Source organism: Hyaena hyaena, unplaced genomic scaffold (assembly GCF_003009895.1).
Source record: "Hyaena hyaena isolate Hyena2069 unplaced genomic scaffold, ASM300989v1 scaffold_828, whole genome shotgun sequence".
NCBI lineage: Eukaryota > Metazoa > Chordata > Mammalia > Carnivora > Hyaenidae > Hyaena > Hyaena hyaena.
The window spans coordinates 578,023-603,023 of NW_024081462.1; the positions used below are offsets into that span (position 1 = coordinate 578,023).

At 41.4% G+C, this 25,001-nt stretch overlaps 1 protein-coding gene across 4 annotated transcripts in view; it reads right to left on the reverse strand.

Annotated features, from left to right (window-relative positions):
• Positions 1-3,775: 3,775 nt before the first annotated feature.
• Positions 3,776-25,001, reverse strand: part of MAP7 (microtubule associated protein 7) — a 170,201-nt gene continuing 148,975 nt past the window's right edge. For 3 of the 4 annotated variants that reach the window (XM_039219701.1, XM_039219702.1, XM_039219699.1), the window contains 10 exons: positions 22,681-22,796; positions 22,064-22,344; positions 19,891-20,119; positions 18,645-18,819; positions 18,365-18,466; positions 17,917-17,967; positions 17,740-17,797; positions 15,153-15,255; positions 7,027-7,247; positions 3,776-5,301 (listed from right to left, as the gene is read on the reverse strand). In XM_039219701.1, the coding sequence (XP_039075632.1) occupies positions 5,291-5,301; positions 7,027-7,247; positions 15,153-15,255; positions 17,740-17,797; positions 17,917-17,967; positions 18,365-18,466; positions 18,645-18,819; positions 19,891-20,119; positions 22,064-22,344; positions 22,681-22,796 (1,347 nt within the window). In that variant the 3' untranslated portion in view covers positions 3,776-5,290. The remainder of the gene's footprint in view (positions 5,302-7,026; positions 7,248-15,152; positions 15,256-17,739; positions 17,798-17,916; positions 17,968-18,364; positions 18,467-18,644; positions 18,820-19,890; positions 20,120-22,063; positions 22,345-22,680; positions 22,797-25,001) is intronic. The other variant, XM_039219700.1, reaches the window with a different exon arrangement.

A 25,001-nucleotide genomic window follows, 5' to 3' on the forward strand; every position in this document is an offset into this window, starting at 1 on the left:
CTGGTTGGTATAGGGGAACTCCTCGAAGGGAATGGAGAAATGACACAAGAAAAGAAAGGCACCAAAAGAATGGAGTGTTACCATACCAGCTACTTTGGTAACAGCTTAATCCTGTGAAGAAAAGGTATGTACCTTTTCCTAGAGTTTCCTCAGATGTGTCTGTGAATATGTGTGGCCTGACAGCATGGGCCACGGAAAGTGGTCTTAAGAGTAATTTTATTTTTACTGTTCTTACCTTGGAAAAATGATGTTAGTCACTGAAGTCAGTTCCTCACTTACCGTTTCCAACCCTCCCCCAATTACATCCAAACACAGTCTGGGACACTGACATTCCAGCCCAAGAGCCCGTCAGTTGGCAATATCAGTGATGGCACAGGGCAGGTGCAGCTCAGAATGAAGAGCCAAATTCCAGTCCACTACCCCTAGGAGGAAGGACGACTCCAGAATGAGCAACAGAACATACCAAGGGATGCCCTTTATGACCTTCAAATCCAACAGGGCCTCCAAATTCTTGCCTATCTAATCCACCTCTTTTCTCACATCTTCTTGTCAGGCAGCTCCACTTGGGGAGGAAAAGGAATCGTTAGATTCATAAGTCTGAATATGATTTGCTTAGCTCTCGAGCTCCCCACATCGCTCTACAAACTTCCTGCTGCTCCAGTTTCTGCAAGCATCTCCTGAGGCTTGTCCAAAGTTGACAGTAACTTCCAGAGAAACATGTAATCATCCCTGGCTTTGTAGTCAACAGGATCACTCTAATTGTGACAGAGGATATCAAGAAGGACCTCCATCTATATATAAATATATTTCTTGTTGGAAAGAAAACATTTTGGGAGGGGTGGATGAAGGAGGAAAAATTATGACATTAAATAGTAATATGGTAACAACTCCCAAAATGATTAGACACTCTAAACTGGTAATACTGTTCTAGACAAATGAATTCTCATGTGTTTAGCTTGCTTGGTATAATACTTAGAACAAGCAGCTTATTTAAAAACAAAACAAAACAAAAAAAAACAACAGTGGCCCTCAAAGCCACTACTTGAAAAACAGTGAAGATTCCCACCTTCTGGGGCAGTGTCCTGTCTACCAGGAGGATCTCAGCCTAGAGACAAAAAACATTTCACATCTATCGAACAATTACTATGTGTCAGAAACTTACGTTTAGTCTCAGTCCAACCTTGATAACTACCAAGACAACCCAATGAAATGGGCAGTGTCCTCCCACATGGAGATGAAGAAATCCAGACCCAGAGCACACTAGTAACTAATCACCCCTCCTGTGGCTCAATGGTGCAGACCTGGTATTCAGACGTAATGCTAACACCAGGTGCTAGCTCTTCACCGTTCTACCGCTTCCAACATTAGGTCCCATCTCCTAACCCTCCTCTCCTTTTAGTCTTCTGCAAGGTATTACCAGAGAGCCAATAATTCAAGTGGTTGTCATTCCTACTTATGTTTTTAACATATATTTTTAATCAACAGTTTTCCCCCTCTTTTGAATGTTACCAATCTTGGCACTAATCACTAAAAGTACTTTTAACTTCTAAAATGTACTCAAGCCTAGCAACACAAAAACCTCAAGTAATACCAAGGAAATAGTTACTAACAGAATGTTTAATTTGTAATGATTTAAAATTGCACTTTCTGTTCACATGCTGATCCTTTTCTCTCTTCTTGCAAGACTTTTCACCCCAAACTAATGAGATACCAAAGGATGTGACAAAATGACCACCTCAAGTAATGAGTGGCCGTAGGGGGCTGCTGAGTGAAAAGAGGAACAGGGTGGGGGCATGAAATTTCTTCAAAGGACATTTTAAAAAACTCCTTTTTGTAATCTGATCTGATAGTTATTTCATCATGCCTTTTAATGATCTATTCACAATCAGATGTAGGCCCATAGTTCATTTCCATCAGTTACAAAAATGCGAAATAATGGAGAATTTATTGGCGCCTGTTGTATTTTAATATGCAATAATTTATTTCAAAATGTTTTAGTATCAACTTTGTGATGTATATGTACATGTATGTGCATGTAACTTTAATCTTATCCCAGGACTAGGTCAGATAACATTTGAAGGACTCCAGTCTGGTGGCTGGGTGTTTTAAATACTGTCATCTAAATCTATACCACTGTTAATTAGCATAAGGCAGGTCAGTACTTTTTCACTGGTGAATGGAACTCGAAAGGTAAGTGGTTGCCTAGAAAAAGTTTTAGAAGCAAAATACATGAAACAAGGTATAAGAATATGGAAGACTCTGCAACTCAAGACTTTGATTAGTACTTCCGATCTAGTTCTGTGCCGTCTTTCCCCAGCCTCACACATTTAAGATTGCATTGCCTGATTCAGTCAGGTTAAGTAAACCTGACCTAAGAGTATCACTGCTTCTGCTTTACTGTGCGTCTTTTGCTCAAGGTGTTTGTTGGATTATGAGTAGAGACGGAACTTATCTAAGCTTTCTAAAGGCCCTGCTTGCTAATAAATATCTATTCATGTGAGAGAGCTCTGTTTTAGATTTGCTTTTATTGTAATATACCACCAGGTAATTAGGTTATGCGAGAGGAGACCTATTTTACCACTTTCAGTAAAAATGGCCACTCTCTACTAAGTGAACCTGGGGCTTGGTGACTACATTGCTCCAGACAGTCTACAATGGTGTGAAAAAGAAATGAAAAGCTCATCTACTCTCATTCCATGCTGAGGGTCACATCTGATTCCTGAGTACTGCCCATGATGTACTACCTCCTGAAGATCTCTTTAAGATCAGCAGGTGAATACTGACCTTTAAGTGCTGGACAGAAGGCAATCAAGCCATCGTAAAGGTCAAGGTCATCCTCTGGTAATATGTTTTAAAATATAATTAATTTGGGGGCACCTGAGTGACTCAGTTGGTTAAGCATCCAACTTCAGTTCAGGTCATGATCTTCTAGTTCATGAATCTGAACCCTGAGTCGAGCTCAGTGCTGACAGCTCAGAGCCTGTAGCCTGCTTCAGATTCTGTGTCTCCCTCTCTCTCTGCCTCTCTCCTGCTCGCACTCTCTCTCTCAAAAATAAACAAACATTAAAAGGTATATAATTAGTTTTGTATCCCTTTTAGTTAAAACTGGATTACTTAGAAGGCTGCTGTCTTTTTAAAATTTTTAACATTTATTTTTGAGAGAGAGAGACAGAGCATGAGCATAAGCAGGGGAGAGACAGAGAGAGGGAAACACAAAATCCAAAGCAGGCTCCAGGCTCTGAGCTAGCTGTGAGCATAGAGCCCAATGCAGGGGGTTCAAACTCACAAACCGTGAGATCGTGAGCTGAGCCAAAGTGGAACACTTAACTGACTGAGCCATCCAGGCACCCCATTTAGAAGGCTGTTTGTTAATGATTCCTCAAATTTGAAAATATAAATAGGGGCACCTAGGTGGCTCAGTCGGTTAAGTGTCCCACTCTTGACTTCAGGTCAGGTCATGATCTCATGGTTCGTGGGATCAAGCCCGCACCTGGCTCTGTGCTGTGTGGGGCCTGCTTGGAATTCTCTCTCTCCCTCTCTCTCTCTCTCTCTGCCCCTCCCTCACTTGCTCTCTCATAAATAAATAAACAAACCACAAACAAAACCAGGAAAACCCAGCCCAAACAGAACTATTGTCCTAAATTTTAAATAAACCTGTTCTATACTCCTGTTCAGAGGAAACTGGAGAGTGTCACTGAGACTGAATGAAGCACAATTTGAAAACCCAAGAATCAATCCAAGTGAAGTTGTAACATATGAGAAACCTAAAAGTAAAAACTATGTCAAACACATTTTATTTGGTGTTTCATGCTAGGCTGACTTAAACAAATAAAACAACTCTGTTGAACAGATTTTTTTTTTTTTTAATATGACTATGTGTACAAGGACAACTGAGAACAGGGAAAACCCCCAAATTAATGTTTTCACAAATTACAGCTGTTACTATAGCTTGGATTTTAAGGATATCGTTCAATAAATGAATAGTTTCTCATTCCATATAGATTAACCAATTCCTCTTTTAAGAAAGCCAGCATCTTATAGTGCCAGGAGTTTACCTTTTGAAACACGCCATAAAGAAAAAAAATGTGTTCCCTCAGAGTCCCCTCTCCAATATTTTGTTATTAGTTTCTAAAAATGGCAAAATAAAATTGAATTTATATTAGAAAATGAGAGTACAGCTTTTTACGGCTAAGCTCAGCAGCAAAATTGAGGAAGAGTGACAAGTCACAGCTGACGGGTCCCACAGAGAATGAGGACATTTGTGCAGGTGTCCTGCACAGTGCTCTGTGTATGCCAAACACAGTCAACGTTCCATCATGTTTTCATTGCTCTTAAACGAGCAATACCAAATTCTTTTTTTTATTTAAAGAAATATTTAATCTTTATCCCCCCCAACATAATTTGTGATTAGGTAAGGCAAAGGTAAGTCCCATCATCACTGGGAACAGCAGCAATATACAGACATCAGAAATAGCCCTGAATCGTTGCTAACATTCTCTCCATGGTAACATAAGGAATGTATCTAATAAATCAAAGTTTGCAATGGTGTCATGTTGTTCTAATTTATTTGATTAGTTTATCTTGAAAAACTTTATAAATACATTATTTAAGAGGGCAGTATATTTTCTTGTTCTGAAAAAATAATGTGTTTTTTTCACATTTTAAAACCATTTAGTATGTTTTTGCAAAAGGAGATGCAAGAATGTGACAGCTGGGTCTGCAGAAAGTCCATGTACAAACTGCATTTACAAGAACCTGGTAATCTGCCTATAGTTGCTTCTACAAATAGAACTCTTTGCAGTAATATTTAAACAGGCTTAATTTAAACACCTCTCCTATTCTACTTGTAGAGCAAAGAGGTACTTATTTTTCAAGTATTATATCGTAAAAGGTAAAATTTTTTGTGCCAATTTTACATTAGCTTTTAAAGACCAAAATATTTACGTGAAAAATCATGCCTAGTCAGCCCATTTTTTTTTTAATAGCCAAATGTTCTTGTCTTTTAGAGAATGCAGAAGAATATTGATTTGCTAAGAAGGAGCACGTTGGAAAAAGCCTTTTTAAAGTACTGAAGGATAAAGAAAATTTCTTTTTCTCTATTGGCGAAAATTATTAGAAAAGCTATCCAGTCTGTTGTCTTTAGCTGGCTTTAATAAAGTCTTTTCAAAAGGATGGTCAAGAAATCTTTAGAAAACTGGAGGATGGGGATGCTCCTTTATAGCATGGAAGGAATTCTGTTAATTGTAGAAATTCTTACTAAATTTCTGCTTTGGTTCTTCAGAAGAAATGCTCATATAACTTCTATATCAGGAGACAGAAAAAAAACAAATTAGTATTTATCTAGAATCTTATTTAAAGAATACTATGATTAAATCTTACATTTCTAAAACTACTGTGCTTTTCTATATATTTTCTTATATAAGAATAAGTGATTTTTTTTCCAGAATCTTGTATTTTAACAAATTCTACCACTAGCAGGAAAACACATGTCCCCTTCCTTTACTTGAACTTAAACTATATCATCTACTTTTCTAAATGACATACATCAACTGTACTTTTCTTTGTGAAGTTAGGGACTACTATTCATTGGTCTTGTATCCTTTGTACTTGATACTTCAGGCTCCAGACATACATCAGAGGTCCAATAAGTGTTTGCTGAAAAACAGTCATGACCCCAAAAGAACCCTCTTACCATTTAAGGTCACAGACACTGGACTATGTTCTTATAGAAGTTATAGAAGAGTAAGAACAGTGAAAATGAAATGAGAGATAGATCAAAAGGTGAGGTAAAGCCTGGCACATGAAGCAGCAGGTCATCTGGAGGCCCCTTCCCCCTCTGTCAATCTGTGACACGACAGAGTGGAAAGCTGTACCAGCAGAACATCCACTAACATGCCCGTAATCAGATTATTTCCACTGGCTGACAAATGTCAGATCTGGGATGGACCTAATAGTTTCCTTGAACAATCTAGAAAAGTGGATCATTAAAGTGAAATTATACCCCCATGGTTAGTGTTCTAGAGAAGGAAAAAAGGCTAGCTTCATTTGGATAGATGCCTCAACATGGAGTTGTCCAGCTAGTTAAATTGGAAAATATTTGTTGTAAGTTCATAGATGGAATCTAAAAGACACAAAATTTGACCACAAATAATTGTGTACTGACTCCATTTAAACATGCTGAATCTGGCCAGATCAGTTCATAAAAGTATGAAGGGATGGTGGTCAATGCATGAAAGTGATCTGCTGGGAAGAGAAACTGGACAGAACTCAAACAGGTTTGAAAAGAGACAGAGCTGGGAATATGCCCCCTAATTTTAAGACTGATGAGACTGTGTTGTTGAGCTGCTGTGACCCGAGTTGGTAACTTCTGATGTTGCTCCTTACTTCTTTGCATCACATAAAGCTATTGTTCTTTTTGCACAAAGAATTCAAGTGTGAGTCCCAGAGATAGTATGAGAAAGAGCCATTGGTAGTTTCAACAACAGCTTACCGTCACTCAACAAAGGATAGAAAGACCACTGGGCTCATACACTCCTAGTTCTGAATAAGTGACCAATTCCCTAAAATCTAACTATCTTATTACATTTAAAAAGGACAATAGTTTATCATCTAAGCTGCTAAACCTGAATAAGAGAAAAATGCGAGCGCATGATGGCAGTCTTCATATAGCTGAAGATCTGGGGAAGATGGGAAAAAACACTAGTTGGGGGGGTCTAGGCCCAATGGTTCCTATGTTATGACAAGACATTAAGTGCTTGTCTTTGCAAAGCATGTTCTGGCAGTGAGGTCTGCCCTGTGAGAAGTTGATGGACACCCAGTGGGTGCTGCAGACTAGATCTGTGCTACTAGCTGGGAGAACAGGAGAGGCCCAAGAAACTCCCCAATCCAATTCAGAATTCAATTTCTATGACCTATATACAATCTTTTCCATGTGATCTCACTGCCATATGTCATAGTCACACTGCAGAAGGCGCATTCCCTCATTCAGCATCACACATTTGTGATGGTTTCTCAAGGCGAGCTTACCTGCTGTCTGTTGTGTTTGAACACCATCTACCTGAGGCAGGGGCCCAAGTGTCCCTTCATCATCAAAGGCCAAAATTGGATTCAAAGGAATTTCTGGGCTCTCGTTGGCGACATCTAATCTGGATGATTTAGATCCAATGGGTAAATTTATAATTTCCTCAAAATTTTCATTCTGAACAGATACTCCATTTTCACTTGGTTGTTTTTCCAAATTGGGAGTACTACGGAATTTGAAAAATCAAAATGGAAAGGAATTAGCATTAAAATTGGAAAACACATTAAAACACAAAAACTACTGTATAATAAATTTTAGAATTTTAGAATCAAATGTTAGATGGGTTGACCATATCATTCACAAAAATGGTGAATTTTGACATATTTGACATTCTTATTTGTAAACATGTTTTTTTGTTATAAAAATTTATCAAATGGAATAATTTATCGCTTAGAATAGATCATTATTTCAACACACATTTAACAATTTCTACTACAGGCATTTTCACACACCTTTGCTTGATAAACAGTAGCCCTTGTTTGGTTCTTTACTTCAAAGATGAGGGGATTCAGGGGGATAATCTGTAGAGTCACAGAACTACTGAGACATGGTCCAAACTGAGTACATGACCTCCTGATCTCTGGTCCTGTGTTTTGTTCATTATGGCATTTTATATACTACATGGCTATTCAAATTCTAGCTTTTTCTGGGTAGCCCTGGCTTCCTCAAACATGTACATAATTTTATAGGTAAATTGTATAAGACCAACCTTACCTTTGCCCCTTAAAAACAGCTGCTGACTAGAACCTGATTCTCATTAATTCATGCTTAATATCTTGGATCTATTTTTGAGGTACATTTAACTGGCCATCAAATCCTTAATTTTCTACCTTCAATTTCTCTGTTTTTTTCCTCTCTTTAGAACTTCTAAAACCAAACTGAAACTCACTTATATGTTCATTATTATGCCTTACAATGCAGCAAAAACAATGCCTGTGCAAATGAATGCTATATTAATTATTCACTTTTTCTGAGGGCAGCAGTAAACAGTATTTGCAATCTTCATAATTTGTTCAGTGTGCAACTCAAAATGACCCTATTTGAGGTGCCTGGGTGGCTCAGTTTTGGTTAAATGTTTGATGCTTGATATCGGCTCATGTTGTGATCTCTCAATTGTGGGATCGAGCCCCACGTCGAGTTCTGTGCTGAGGGTGGGGCCTGCTTGGAATTCTTTCTCTCTCCTCCCCCTCTGCCCCCCTCCTGCACACTCTCTCTCTCAAAATAAATAAACTTTAGAGGCACCTGGGTGGCTCAGTTGGCTGAGTGTTTGACTTTGGCTCAGATCATGATCTCATGGTTCATGGGTTCAAGCCCCGCATCGGGCTCTGTGCTGACAGCTTGCTCAGAGCCTGGAGCCTGCTCTGGATTCATGTCTCCTTCTCTGCTCCTCCTCCATTTGTTCTCTCTCTTCCTCTCTCTCTCTCTCTCTCTCTCACAAAAATAAGTAAATGCAAAAAAAATAAAAAGACCCTATTTGACAAAATTCTAGAGTTAAAATTGTCAAATGGAAGATGAAAAAGACTAAGAATATGAAGCAAAAATTGTGAAGGTTTTAACATCTAACACATACTGATCGTCAGCTGAATATTTACCTATAGAAAGAGGTCTATGAAAAGAGGCCAAAGATCAGAATAACGGATCTGTAGTATAATGCTAACTGCTTGAACTTTAACAAGTCAATTCATCTCTTTCTGTCTCCTCCCTGAATGGTAACATATATCCAATTTTTCCATTGCATTTTTTTTTTTTTTTTTTAGGAATCTGCTTTTTTTCCCCCTTGAGGAAATAGTTTGGCAAGAAGTGATGATTTTGTGGAACACATTCTCAAGCATTTCTGATTTAGATATTTTGGTATATTTTTGTTAATCATTAAAACTTCTCTGGGGGGGTTGGGAGGGAAAGCTTGTCCTAAGTGTCTCACAAGGTATTGCAGGGTATACTGAAGTTATTATTTGCAAGTCTGTGAAAAATAACATAACATTATACAGACTCAGAGTATGATGGTGCTTTTTTGCTATTTCACCAAGGAGGTCTGCATCACAGTAGTCTGCAGGAGCGTGGGTATGCACGTGCACTAATGCGTGCGCACACACGCACACAAATGCCTGACATCGCTGTTCTAAGTGCTGGGCCAGCCACCACACCCAGCTTCCAGGTTCTTTCCCAACACCTACAGGCTTTCTGTAACCAGGGAAACAGTTTTGGTTCTCATCCCAAAGAGATTTTCAGTAGACGTTTTGGCAAAAGATACAGAAGAGGAGTGTGTCTCTAAGCTTCGTTCCTTGGTTATCGCTGCCGTCACCTTCCAGGCTTGCGTGTGCTAACAGGTGCAATGGCAACACCAACCCAGACTTGAGTCAACAGTTGACTTCATTTTCCCCTCCCACTCCTAGCTGACCTCCACACCCATTCTTCCTTGTTAGCAATTAAAGGGATGATTGAGCTGTATGCTTTGGATGACCAATTACTATATGTTCAAAAGACACACTGACCAGCAGAAACTATAAAGCTGCAAATGAAGTCACTGGGGTTAGAGAGTAGGCATCTATCTGTATGTCCTCTCAGGGTAAGATCACCAGGTTTTGAATTCCTTTTTTTGGGTCATATTCTGGCAGCCAAAGCTGGGTGCAAGAGTCTTGAAGGCTATGTACTTTGCTTGGTCAGTCTAAGATCCACCTGAGGGCAGACACCTAGCTGGCTCAGTTAGTGCAGCACATATGACTCTTGATTTTGGGAGCTGTGAGTTCAAGCTCCACGTTGTGTGTAAAGACTATTTAATAAAAAATCTGCCTGAGGAATGGGGCTAGGTCTGTGGTGGGAATCTGACCGTCCATATAGCTTATTGTAGCCAGGACCTTATTCTTTCTTATTAACTTTTACTATCTTGTTATAGCAAATAACTTTAAAAGTGATACATTTCTTTCTGTTTGAATGACAGGTGCATGGGAATGTTATTTTCCCCTTGGGGGAAACTAAAAATAATTATAAACTTCTAAGATTTGGAGGAAAACCTCTAGGCCAAAAGTCAAAATCACTACAAATCCTTTAAGAGAGAAGGATCATTTTATTGAAAAGACAGGACCCAGGGCTAAGAACAGGCATGAAATATCTTCTGGGTATTAGCAGGGTAAGACAGTAGTAGCTCATGAGAATTTTTTTTAGCTACTAGAAGAGATTCTCTGCTGGGGGTCGAAGAGTATATCATAATAACCTGAGAGACTTAATGTCTGTCCTCCCTCCTCCATACCCCATACACACTTGTACTCACACATTCATCTGAATCCTCTGTTTCATGTTCCAAAGCTAAGTTTCTTACCCACAAATAAATACTCTCCTCCATCTTATGGGCTCCACCTCTATAAATACTCATTCTCAAGAACGATAAATGGTTTCTGGAATAAGAATCATCCTGCCCCGGCTCATTTATTTCTTTGTATCTTTAAAAGCTGGCCAGAATTTTGGTAACTTCAACCCTCTTCAACCTACCTATTGTCCTGTTGGGCAAGGAGAATTGCTTTCAGGCTTTAAAAGCACTGCACACCAAAGGCTGCGAGCAGGAGAAACCACAGAGGCCAGAAATGTCACTCAGGCCCCTTGAGGCTGAAGTAAGGTTCAGGCTGCACCTGGTGCAGGGTTTCTCTGCACCAAGAATGCTTGCTAGTCCTAGTACTAGATGCTAGAAAATACTAGGAGGACACTATTATTCCAGGGTGCTGCCAGACAGTGTGCTGACATATCTCCACGGGGAAGGAGAGATGAATGTAACTCAGTTTACCACACTCATTTATTTTGCCTGAAAACAAGGTAAACCAATGTATTAGGTAGCCGAGGCAGTAGGAAAAGTGAAACTTCTCCGATTCTGAACTAAAAATATTCATTCTTAGGAGTGGAGTTTTCTAGTGAGAATAAACTCTGCCGCAGTGCTGACAGCATTTGTCGTGATAGATTTCCACAGAGGGTCACCCATGTCAGGTTCTTCAGAAGGGACTTTGGGAAACTCCAATTAGTGATTTCCAGTTAATCTCCAGTTAAATCACTCCCTAGTGAGCAGGGTGGAGGGATCTAGGACTTCACTTTGGGTGCACTGTAAGGTATCTGATAAACATATTGATGGATTACAAGAATTATGGAATGCTTCACTGACCATAATGCACTCAGGTGAAAAACAATGACTTGGGAAGTGATTTCAAGGTTGACTTGAAACTGAGGGTAAAAGGGAACATCCATGGATGTGATTTGTTTGTAACTTTAAATGACAGGATTTCAGAAGTAAAAGTATTTAAAAGTATTTAAGAAAAGAATTTGCCCCCATTGAAGCAAAGGGGGTATGAGCGGGGAAATCGTCTTATAGGGAAGAGTATGAAAGGTCAGTATGAGCAGGTCCTTCTCCCGGTGGGAGAGTCTGAGTGGCAGGTAGCCTCAGGGGTCAGTGCTAACACTAGTTTTATAATAACTGGAAGGCAAGTAAGAGGAAAAATTTAAGTATCCAGATAATATTTATTCTGGGAAATGCAAGTTGTAAGAATAATCCCTTGAGGATAACAGGAAAAAATCATTAACTGTAAGCAACATAAAAGGCAGTGGGTTTAGAGACCAGTAAACTGCACCATCCTCAGAAGATGAAGAGCAGTCAGTCACAATGGAGGTAAGAGATCTATTCCTCATGGTTTTGTGGTTAAAGAAAAGGCCAATAAAATGAGAGGCATGAGAAGGTATGCTATCAGATACAATAAAAGCATTTTTCTATAACATTACATACTGTGGCTACACCAGCGTCTGTGTCTTCTGGACACCGTACTTGAGAGAGAGAAAGGTAAAATACAATCTGCCATTGGTATAGTACAACGGTTGTCAGAGCGCCATCACAGATGATATTTCAATGAACCCTCCAGTACTCTGGGAGAAAAAACTTCTTCATGTCTAGATGAGAAAACTAAGTCTTACTTAAGTAGGTTAATCCCAAAGTCTGAGAACAGAAATGAAACTAGGGAATCCAGCCTGGGACTTTTGGTTCTAAAACTCTGCTTCCTCAACCTCACACTCATGCTGAAGAATCTCTACAGAAATAGGCCTAAAATGACAAAGAGCTGAGAAGGCTTTTTAAAGATAGGGTAAACTTGTCAGGTATTGTTTTCTTTTGTTTTTCTATCCTTCATTCCTGCTCTGAAACTAGATCTGGGCCCTTTAAAAATTTTTTTCTTTTGATGTTAATTTACTGATTTTGAGAGAGAGAGAAAGTACAAGCAGGAAAGGGGCAGAGAGACAGGGAGAGAGAATCCCAAGCAGGCTCCACACTGTCAGCACAGAGCCTGACACAGGGCTTGATCCCACAACTGTGAGATCATAACCTGAGCCGAATTCAAGAGTCAGGTGCTCAACCGACTGAGCCACCCAGGTGGATCAGGGCCCTTTTGGTAATCTTCCTTTGCCAGCTGGCACAGTCTTCAAGATTCACCATTTAAGGCTGCTGGAGAGACACTGCACAAGGAAAACTGTGCTTCCTGGTTTGGTCGTGCTTGCTCGACAGGCTGCTGCAGCATGTCCCTGTGGCGCTCCCAGTGGCTGCCCTCTGCCGCATGGGGCTTCCTCTGCAGCCGGCCCCACCGTGGCAGCAAGAAGGGCCTCTCCCAGCACCTCTCTAGGGCCGACTTGTGGTAGACAAGTCTCTGCCTCTGCTGAGACACCTCTTGGTGAACAGCCTTCCCAAGCATTCTACAGGGTAGGTATCTGCCAAGTTCTACCATCAAGAAACACAGCAACTTCGGGCTGGAAACCAACTTGACTATGAACTATTAAAAAAAAAAAAAAAAAAAGAAGAAACACAGCAACTTCTTCATCATCTAGTGAGTCACAGCCATACCTTCTCCAGCAAGGTCTGAATGGAAGCCCTAGGGCAGGCAACTCTTCCTTGGGTACGGCCCAGGGATGTGGCTGCTCTTTACATCTACTATTTCTGTATTTTTTTAATTAAAAAAAATTTTTTAATGTTTATTCATTTTTGAGAGAGACTCAGTGTGAGCAGGGGAGGGGAGAGAGAGAGAGAGACACAGAATCTGAAGCAGGCTCCAGGCTCTGAGCTGTGAGCACAGAGCCCAATATGGGGCTCGAACTCACAAACCATGAGATCATGATGTGAGCGGAAGTCAGCCAACCTAACCGACGGAGCCACCCAGAAGCCCCTGAGCTATCAAAGTTTTAAACCTAAGTTTATCTTTGTGAAAATAGTAACTCTTGTATAACTCTCAGAATCTGCTAGGATTTTTTTTTCCTTAAAGTGGATGTACACTTGGGCCAATAAATTTAATCGCCTAAGGTCATTCTAGTATTACATGCTAATGTTTTCATTTGATACTAATCAGGACCTGCCTATATTGTTAGGCGACAGTACAAAAGTCTATGCTTATTATTTTTCCAATGGTTGACAGAGATCATACTACATGTATGACAAAGGACAATTTGTCACTTGGGTAAAGATGGATGACATCAGTAAGGTCATATTGCTGTACTTTTTAATTATAAACTGTTTGTTGCTTTTCTGTGTGTAGAGGCTAAAAGAAAATATCATCTATGTCCGCCTACATAGTAATCTTATATTTCAGGTATTTTTATATATAATGATTAATTGCTTGACGATTTTACCACTGAAAAAAGTCACCTAATGTGTAAACTAATGTTATTGATCAGATAAAATTATCAGTGGCTTAATAAACATTTCCTTATCATAATAATGTAGTTCTCTCTGTGGTACTTTTTCTTTCCTAAGTCTCCTTTTTTAAAGTGATGAATTGAACATCATAAATTACAGTGGCTGGGGATGAATATTTTATTTGAAAATCAAGCTGTAACTAAAAGAATAAAGTATGATTTAATATATATCTTGGCTAATGACGACAATAAATTTATTCAACATAGGTGACAGCTTATTAATAAGATCTCTCTTAGGAAAATTCTTCTCTCTGATATTATAGTGGAAAAATTAAGATTTTACTGTTCCAGAAAGATACCAATGGATGTCTTACTACTTATGAACATCTTAGGATGTCTATCTTGGGATGACTTATCTTTTCATTGCTGCCAATATTATAAAATCTTGTGCAGTGTGTGTTTTTGGATTAAGAAAAAAATTAACTTGAGGACTTTCAATTCTCTGATGGCAGCGAAGACTCTGGCATTAAAGACAGGATAACTCATATAAAATAAGTAAGTTAAAAAAAAGTCCATGGCTGAAATTTTTGAACAGTATTACAAATATTTCTAAAAGTTCTCTATGACTAGATGTTTAGGCCCAGGCTAGGATTATCATGATTTTTTCATTTTTGAGAGTGCTCTTATGATGTTGTCGATACAAATGCCAAGGAGAGAAAGGCCATCTTTTTTCAACCCATACTTCTTTCTTGACTTTCGGTAGCAACTGCTTGTTTCTTCTATAAGAAGCCCTACTACCAATATAAGAATTAGTGGCATCTAAACTATTTCACTGGAGAACCAACTGTGACTTACTAGAATATTCTGTATGGTGAAAATACAGCAGTTATGTGCCATCAAAGGGTGTGAATATGGTCTAGATCATGTTAAATATATGCAAACAAATTCCTCTCTATAATTTTCTTTAATAGGCACACACAGACCTGACTATCTACATATAGTTTTTAGTAGTTTATTTTGAGAGAGAGAGAGAGAGAGATGTAGTAGGAAGGGGAGAGAGAGAATCCCAAGCAGGCTCCACACTCAGCACATGAGATCATGACCTGAGCCCATGGCCTGAGATCGTGACCTGAGCTGTCCACCCACAACCATGAGATCATGACCTGAGTCGAAATCAAGAGTCAGACACTTAACCCAATAAGCTACCCAGGCATCCCAAACCTTTCATATTTAAAGACTCAAGTAAAAAGATATTTTCCCTTAGAGAAAGTACAGAATTACTAGCTCTACCAAAAATCACTGAACCCAAGTAAAAATAAATCTTTATGTTAACACTTTGCAACTCTGTCAGGCCTAAGTGGTGCTGTTGGGATTAGTGCTCTGCTCTCGTGTGGATCAGTAAAGAAGGCCCAGTTGTCTAACTCACCTCTCCACAGTCACTTTTGATTGGTGTGAGGTAACCGCATGTGGGCTGGCCACTGGTTCTCCATTTCCTGGAGAGTTTGTCATACACGGAAGTGCAGATACCACTGAACATAACAGCAGAGAGGATGGAACGAAGGGTTACTACTACTCTATTATCAAACCCAAACCCCAGGAGCCAGAATGCCTGCATTTATATCCTGGCTCTGCTACTTACCACCTATGTGACCTTGGGCAGGCCACAAACTGTGTCTTGGTTTCCTCATGAATAAGAATACTTACCTCACAGACTATAGTGACAATTAAAGGTATTAACATATGCAAAGTACTTACAATGGTGTCCAGCACAATATGAGGGTAGAAATCAGTGTTGGTGTTAGTTTTGGTTGCTCAATTGACTTTGGACAAAAAGTATATAATGTTGAAACCAAAGCACTTGATGAAGATAGCAGTAAGCTCACTTGATCAGGCAGACAGTGTGAGTATCTTTAGATCCAAAGCAAGTGACCATCAACTACCTCTAGTGATAAAAAATATTTTTTTAAACTCAGTTTAATTCTAGGTGCACCTAGAAGACGGGGATTTCACAAGCGGAAAGCCAGTGAATTGTATGTAACTGTGATACCTCTTCATTCAGTGCTCCATGCCACAGTCCAGCTAAAGCCAACAATACTGATGACCGACTCTAAAATCTGGACCAGTGTTACTTATAGTCTTGTTAAGCCTTCATAAAGGTCAGAGTTCCGGGGAAATTTGTGGCAGTTTATGGTTTCAGCTTGACATGAGAGAGTAACTGAAATAATCCCAAGGAAGTGTTATTTCATAGCATAACGCGAACTCAGTATCACTTCTAGAGGTACAGGGAGTCTGATAACTGGACTTTATTGAAGATGCCAAAACTTGCAAAGCTAGTAGTAGGCAGCCTTGGAGATTTCTGATAGGTCTGAAAACTCACCTGCTTGCCTACCCTAGAATTCTCTTTGAAGCCCTGGCAACAGCATTCAGCCCTCAACCACACATGGGACTGGGCAAAGAGGAGTATTTGTTAGCCAGATAAACCTCTGGCCCTTGTTGGCAGTATTAACTCAAACCAGACTTATTGTGAGTGTTGATAAACATGGATAGGCTGATTGGCAAGTTTCACCTTCCCTCTTGCCTCTGAATTCTCAAGCTGAGGTACGAAGAATATTGAAAGAATTGTTAGGGGAATAGCAGGAAGGGGGAAGGTGGAAAAACAAAGAAAAAAACCCAGGAACCTGGCCACGCACAAACTACAGCTCAGCCCCTCAAATAACCCGACGTTGGTGCAATTTACATCCTAAAATGCTCATTCTGATGAATCATTGGGAGTTACGCCTTCGAAGGCTCTCCACGTATTACAAGATTCGTGGAGACAACCTGTTAATAATGCAGTGGCGTTAACAGGCAACCACAAGGGTTACCTTCCAGACAAATATAATTAGGGCATCTTTAAAAACCAGGAAAAGTCTACTATGAAGGAATCATGAGTCATTTGGTCTTTAGTCCAGTCTTAAAAGAAAAAAACACAGCAAAGGAAAGTGAGGGATCTCTGGTCCTTTCTTATCATATTGATACTGCAGAAGAGGAAAGAGGAAGACTACACGATGGGCAGCCTACCACCTATCTGCATGCACAATCATGAAGACCCCGTGGGGTCACAGAGGAAGAGTCACAAGCTTGGGCTCCAGCTGTGTGAGCTGGGCCGGTCACGCTGCTCCTTGGGGGAAGTGAACCGGCCTGTCCTGTTCACACTGACACGCAGCACCTGCAATGAGGCCTGGCACCTGGCAGGTTTCTGGAAATGCCTGCTGACTCCAAGATAAAGCACTTCTACCTCACAAGCTGCAGTGGAAGTTCAACAAGAAAATGGATGCAGGATGTACCTGACACAAAGAGGCCCCTTAATAAATACTAGTTGAACCTGGGAACTAACACACTAAGGCAACTTTTATTTAAGCAAATTTCGTGGATAATTAGCAAGAAATTAATTATCTCTGTCCAAAGCCTATAGGTCTCAACAACTTTCTAATGAAATTTTAATAAATTTTTAATTGTAATTCTATTCTTAAGTCAGAAGTTAAAAAGGTAGAAATTCTTTTTTGACAACTGCTGTAAATACAAGTTTTCAAAATGTGGAAGTTTAGCGTCCTTAAGAGCAAATAGAAATACATGCTACTTTAGCAGACAGTAAGTGATAAATGAAATTTAATTTTATAACAAAATTCTTCTAATTATGTGTGTGTATATATTTATGTGTGTATAAATATGTTGTATATACATAGAACTATACAAATATATATCTCTATATATGGATATTTATAATGTAAAATGACCTAAGATATTAAGCACACCATTAGAGTATAAACAAATGTGAAAAAACACCTGCCACAAATACAAGAGTTTTCCATAAGGGGAAAATCTGTGCATTAGATGACACACACCTACACTTCTGTGCGTCAGTGAGTAACTTTTTTGTGTGTACTCAATCAAGGAATATCTTGATCTCTAGGGAGTCCATCTAAAAACTCTTATCTACATTGGAATTTATTTGAATTCACTGAAGCAAATACCTGTTTCTCCAGTGAGAGCTCCCTTGGTTATATCTCCATTTCTCTGATCAACAGTTTTCTACAAAAAAAAAAAAAAGAAAAAAAGAAGAAATAAAAATATGACTTTTTAATATTAAAGTTACAAGTGAAAGGGGAAAAAAGCCTTTAAGAATAGTTTAAAAACAGCCATCTCAGTACCTTATCTGTAGCTTCTGTTCTTCTCGTTCTTTTCATAATCTCCTCAAGTCGCTACAAGGAAGGGAGAATTGAGCAAAGGGATCAGATCCAGAAAGAAGGCTAGCCTGGCACATTTCACTGACTAAGCAAATGGGTCATTAAAACACGTCTGTTACTTTGGGTAATTGTAATACCCAGTGCTTTGTCTTAACTGGCCTTATTCACAAAGCTGGAACTGACTGAAGCCAGGTGAGTCAGAAGGAACTGTTTTTGGTGAGGGCCCCATCACGAAGCCTGATTGCTCTGGAGGAGATGAGGGATCCTGAGAGCTACTTTCGATTATCTGGAAGGGGCAGAACACGCGTGCTTTCTGAGAGCAGTGAGCTAGTCTCTGGGTGTTCCCACGGCCTCAAGCCTGGGAAGAATGGGCACTATTAGCATCCCAGGGTTCTGCCTTAGATGCAATCACCTTCTTTCTTTCCAGGCGCTCCTGCTCTTCTCTCTGGAAGTGCTTCTCCCGCTCCTGCCGAACCCTCTCTGCTTCCTCACGAACTCGAGCCTCTTCTTCCTTCTGGAAACAAGTTGGCCTGAGCTTCTGGCCAACAGGGTTGCCCACTGCCCCCCATCCTTGGGTGGGGGGGAGGGGGGAAGGGGTGCTCCCGGGAGGTGGAGGCTGGGGGGAGTACCTGCACCCCCACACTGGACTCCGCCCCCCCCCCCCAACAGGGCCCCGCCGGGCGGGCCCCTACCTGCTTCTGCGCACGCTCCTCGCCCTCGCGCTCGCGCCGCTCCCGCTCCTCCTCCGCCTGCAGGCGCAGCTGCTCTTCCCGCTGCAGGGCCTGCTCAGCCTCCAGCCGGCGGGCCTCCTCCTCGCGCCGCGCCCGCTCCTCCGCCACCTTCTGCGCCAGCTCCTCTCGCTTTTGTCTGCAAAAAGACGTGAGTGGGGCTCCCTGGAGAGAGGCTCGGGGGTTTGTGGCTCCAGCAGGGCCAGTGGGCTCTGAGGGCTGGGGACACTCAGCGTGGTTCGGGGGCAAAATGTGAAGCCACGCTCCATGCTTCTTCCTTCTGGGCCTCATGTGACCTTGTGGGAAGCAGAAGGAAAATGCAACCACGAATATTTCGAGGAGCGCTTGTTCTGTGAAAGGGTGTGCATTTTAACTATCCTTAAAGGCCGAGACTTGTTTAATCCACTACGGTGACATTTTAGTAATAAATTCGACCCCCTTCCCGCAAGGAAATCTTTGTGAATAAAGGTTATAATGTTCCGTTTCAGGAGCAGGAGGAAGATGGACCATGTGAGCTCCCTGTTGTGATCAAGGGTAGGGCACGTCCCAAGTTTGCTGCCAGTACAGGGGCTGCTGTCCCCCGCCCCCGCAAGGTGCTGTTTCCCTCATTTGAAGAAAATTGCATTGACATTGGTTTTTTAAGCCCCAGGATGAGGCCAACTAAGCAAACTGTCCCTACAGCATACTTACAGGCCATCATGTGGACACCTGACTCTCACCTAGCAACTCTCCAGAGTTCTATCTAGAAGAAGACATGAACTCTTATTATGCAGCTTTAAAATGGTAATTAGATAATAAGGAAATATGGAGATCAGAAATATGTTCAGTAAAAAAAAATGTACAATTGTACCTCTACTGTGCTTATAATTATGTAAATAGATGCCTGTGTGTACATACTTATGTATATAAATATGCACACTGTTCAGAGCCTGGAATGGATTACCCCAAATCCACTCTTTCAGTTTTTGAAACTGCATTTCAAATTTTGGATCGATTTTTTTTTTCCTTTAAGACCTTCTCCTCCATCAGTGCTGTGACACTGTCATTATATTAAGAAAATGTTTTTAAAAAAAAATCACTTAGCGGTCAGAGACACGATTGTGAAGCAGCTAATCTGTTCGCCGTCATCACTGCTACCATCTCTTGTCTCTCGGAGGGAAGACTTAATCCCTAGGAGGTCACTGCTCACTGAGCACGGCCACTGCTTTACCTTTCCAGCTCTTCCCTCTCTCTCTTCTCCCTTTCTTCCTTCTCTCTCTGCTCTCGGGCCAGCCGCCTCTTCTCAGCTAGCAGCCTGGTGGCCTCTTCCGGGTCGGTGGTGCCCGCAGAGGTCTTAGGAGAAGCGCTAGCAGTCACAGCGGATGGCGAGGCTGAGGCTGGGGCTGGGACCGGCGCTGGAGCGGGGGCCGCGGCTGGCGCTGGCGCTGGCGCTGAAGCAGCTGTACAAACAGGTACAAGGAGAAAACCAATTGGAAACAAAACCCAAAGAACAAAACAAAAACCAGCATTCCCCACACCCCAGGCCTAGAATTCATCATTATAAAAGAAAAGGGAATGTTTATTACCGTGTGTTCTCACGGTTTCACTGTATTCTATTTGTAACCAAGCAACAGATAACAAAAAGATGCATGTGTAAGTGAGCCATCCAGCAGAGCTCACGCTCGGTCACCAAGTCTTACTTTCGTACGAGTTAATCAGTTAACAGCATATATCGAATGTGTACTCGGTATAGAGCCTCATGCTGGGTTTTGTGGGAAGTTATACGCGGAGCAAAAGGAAGATGAGATCTTCCATTTGCCTTTCATTACATTAAAAAAATTCCTTCTCTTTAGTGACTATTCATTACTAGAGGACTAAAGCCTTTCTATGAGCATCCTCGGCGTCCCTGCCACGAGCCCAGATTCAGGCTGGGAAGATGACACGGGGCGAAGAGGTCCCTTTTGTCTACCCAGAGGGGTCTCCAGGTCTGAGGTGGGAGGAGCCACAGGCCTCTTCAGGAGCGGGCACTAGGATTCGCATACATGTGGGCCTCCGCTGTCCCTACTGATGTCAGGATGGAGGCCAAGTCCTCTGGCCTTACTCAGACTCAGGAAACGGCAGAGAGAGCGGATCCAGGAGGGAGTCCCACGCAGATGCACCGCTGTGAGATGTGATCTCTAGCATTCTAGACCCTCCTTTCAAGATTCCCCTGTCTCCTGCTCCTACACGGTTTTCTTTGCCCTCAGGCACTTTTTGGCCTTTCTCTTCTACCCCTTTCCATGCAAACAAATATTGGACTTTCACTATCTAACAACCCTGTCACTTGTCTTGAATCATCTATTCTTTCTTTGCTTCTACCCCCATCTTCAAATTAAGTCTTAAGGGGAAAACTTTTGAATGAAGACAATTTTCAACAAAAAATACTGAATCTCTAGTTCCAGGTGATTTTAAAATTCTGAACCGTGTCTGGTTTAGCCTGGCAGAGATGAGATCCACTGGGTCTTCTGAAACAAATTCTGTCAAGCACAGAGGCAAGCCAGTGGTCCTTAAACTCCTGTAGGCACAGGATAACCGGCCATTCTGTATTTTATCTGGCAATCCCGCACAGGAACTGACAGCTGAGCTCAGTGTCTTTCAGAGCCCCTGGATCTACCACATACTTGGATTCAGCAGGTCTGAGGTAGGGCCAGGGCTCTGTACTTTGAAACATTACAGAAGTTGGTGGATCAAAAATATTTCCATAAGATCTTCCTTCTAAAAGGTAGAGGAGACTAATACACTTCACTTGAGTGTAAGTTGAACCTACTGACTTGCTTCTAAGGAAGAGAATATGACGGAAATTGTGACTTCTGTGTGGAGGACTTCTGAGACCAGGCATGAAAGGGGTGGCTTCCTCGTGATGCTGTCAGATCACGCTCTCTGGGGAAAGCCAGCAAGTCCAGCAGATGGACTGTGAGGATGTCAAGTGACCCACGTTCACATGTCACGAAATGGAGCTCAGCGATGTGTATGCACCACCTACCAACGACCCAGCTAAGCTGCTTCCAAACTCCTCACCCCAGAATCTGTGTGACATAAGAACTGTTATTATAAGCTGTGAGGTTTTAGGATAATTTGTTACACAGCAATAGATAACGAATATAAATGATCCTGATGCAGGGGGTCTGAACACCACATTCGGTGAATCAGTGGACTCAGCCAATAAAAGGAATCATAGCACATACCTGAATTAATTAATATACTATGACTCCAAAAATAGGATTTTTTTGACTGGATGATTCTTTGTATGTAAAAAAAAAAAAATCACACTTAGGAAAAGTTCCCCAAATTAACCTCAATAAAATTTCCAAGGCGCCAGTAAGAGCAAGCACTCGACACTCCATCACAAGCCAGCTGAATCTTACCGGGAGCCTCTGGTTCGACAGGTGTCCCCTCTTCAACTGTGGCTTCTTCCACCTTCACTAGAGGTGCTCTGCCCTTAAGTGATGGCTCACTGGCAACTTTCTGGGGTTCCTTCTCAGGGTCTTTTCTCTCAGGGTCCACTCTGACCTCTCTCTTGACAGGGCGGATGTTGCCAGGGGACAGGGGCCGGACCTGGGCAGGGGCAGCTTTGACTGATCCGGGAGGCAAGGAGGAGGCTGGTCTGGGGGTGCCAGGCAGATGAGGAAAGGACTTGGATGGAAGCCTGGGTGACACACAGTGGCAAGAGAATGGGAGACATCAGAGTGGGCTTGCCAGAACCTTCCTTTCCCCACGCTTCTACCCCATAATAGTCCTAGAACACCGATAAGGAAAAGAAATGAAGATATTTAGCTGTGTGTATTTGTCTTTTATGTGGCAAACACAGAAATATTCACTTCAGAGACTCACTCCTGTTTTCTTTTTCCTTTCCTCCAAGGAAAAATATTATTCCCTAAGTCAGTACCAAACAGTGTTGGAGAGAAGAGTTTCCTTTCAGAGACCAGAGGGAACAAATTCTTCAACATGGAACAACCCAGCCAGCCTCTTGAATTTTGCTTACCAAAGTCGGGAGGGAGCTGGTGATCTCGCTTTGGGATGAGATGGAGATAGAGCCCTCCGAATGCCACATGTGGGTTGGAACGGGAGGTTTTCTCTCTCCCTGTCTCTTTTATAGCCCTAAGTTCAGAGAAACACAATAAGTAGATTCTGCTATAGGAGTGGGACAATCCCATTCACAGCATTCAATAGCGGAGCTGCAACCCACTGAGTGACTTCTTGGAAATTTTCCAGCCTTTGTCATATATGTCCATTCCACTCCCACAAAAAGCCCTTGTTAGCTCAAAACTGGATCTTGTAACTAAATGAACACAATCTGACATAATTAAGCTCTGGATGTCTGATCTGGAGTTATATTTGTTAACACACACACACACACACACACACACTCTTAGAAAGCACCTATATACTTTGTGCCTAAAATCAGCTGGGGCAAAATCTCTGGTTTAAACCACACAGGTATCAAAATAAACAGCACTTCCATTCCTCTCTCCCCACTATTTGAATTCTTCAGCATTTTTTTCTTCTTTTTTTCCTACCTTGGAACATGAACATAAATGTACTTAGTCTTTTTTTTTTTTAATAATACCTGTCTGCTACATCAGACATTAATATATTTTTCCCTTTATACTGATACTACATAAATAAGTCCTTTTTTACCTAACGTCCTCTTACTTTTGTAGGAAAAGTTAGGTTCAAGGTGAATTTTAGCTATTTTTAATCTTCTTTAAGGATAAATTTGAAATGGGAGAGTGGGTCAAAACATCATCCCTTTTCTAACTGCATCCTAGAAATTCAGCCAGAGAGTGTCGAAATAAGCAAAGGGAAACCCAGTGTTCTGATAACCTAGAGTCAGCCAAGACAAAAAGACCAAAAAAAAAAAAAAATGCACAAAGCAAGAAAGACTCATTCTAAGTATCTAAAGCTTGCCAACAATGTTCTGGCCTGGGAATGGATACTCACTGGACGCACCTGTGTGAGCACCTGTCAGTCCTCTACTCTGTTAGGACCCTTGTGGGAAAGCAGACTATGAGAGTCCAAGGGAAGAGCCAGAACTTCATCTATCTTATCTAGCCGCAGGGCCAAGAAGCTGGTAGTGTCCCTTCTCTTCTTTCTGCCCGGTGCAAGCATCAGTTCCCCTCTTCCTCTTTTTCCCACTTTCGTTTCCCTTCAGTGTCCCTTCTAATTGTTCCTTTCCACTTTCTTTAGTAGCATTCTAGTTGACTGACAGGGCTGTAGGCGGGGAGTAAACATGATTATCAAATAAGACTCAATGTCTTCTCAGAATTTCTGAAAAAAAAAACAAATGAAGACTGGGGCAGGAAAAGGTTTTACAAGATGTGTGCCAGCTCTATAGCACTTGTGGCTGCACGGCCAGCCTTTGCCCCATTTCTGGTCCCAGAAGGTACGAGGTGAAGTGAGGCCTCAGAGGAGCTGTAGTCCTTGGGCACAGAAGTGGCAGCCAGCACATGGGACCCTCTGGAAGGGATACAGGGTGGCGATTATGCCTCGGGAATATCAGAGCCAGATTGGAAGGCCCAGGGCTCTTCCCAAGAGAAGTTGGGGTTATGCAAGAAGCAGCTTTTTCCTTTTTCTGGAAACATTTTAATTTGGCTGAAGACAGATTAAGGAGAGATCTGAATGGGAAAATAAGTCAGGAAGAGTAATTTGTGATGTGGAGGATACAGGGATGAATTTCATCACCTGTGTCTAGATAACAGAGGTGTTTTGGGAATGAACCTACAAAGACCTGTATAATCCGTCTTTTTGCATTAAAAAAAAGTCTTCTTTTGTTAAAAATGACATTGAATCAATTCTTTCCTAAAGCTGACCTCCCTTAAAGGGGTAGGGGAAACAGGGAAGGAGCAGTTTAGAAAAATGCCCAATACTTAAGATAACATCCTCTCAGGCAGGTAGATGCTTTTGCCTTCTTAGTTCTTTTAAATGTCTTTTCATTGGTCTTGCACCCAATCACCTATTTGGGGGCCACACATGTAAAGGAATTCCTTATCCTCATCCTGATCTGAGTTATGGCTGATGGTCTATACCGTAATCTTCCCTGTTAATAATTTCCACAAGGCTACACTGTGGTGGGATGCACACAGCAAGGTGTCAACGGTGTGGACAAGTTTGCCAGCAGGACAAAGACTTTCATTTTACAATTAAAGTTAGGTTCAGAATACAAATAACTTTCAAGAGGCAATATCGACAGATCCTCCAAGGCAGACTGAAGTCCAACAGAACTTTCTGTGATGACTGAAGTAACCGACATCTATGCTGTCCAATATACTGGCCATGTTTGGCTATTTGAGTTTAGGTCTAAAT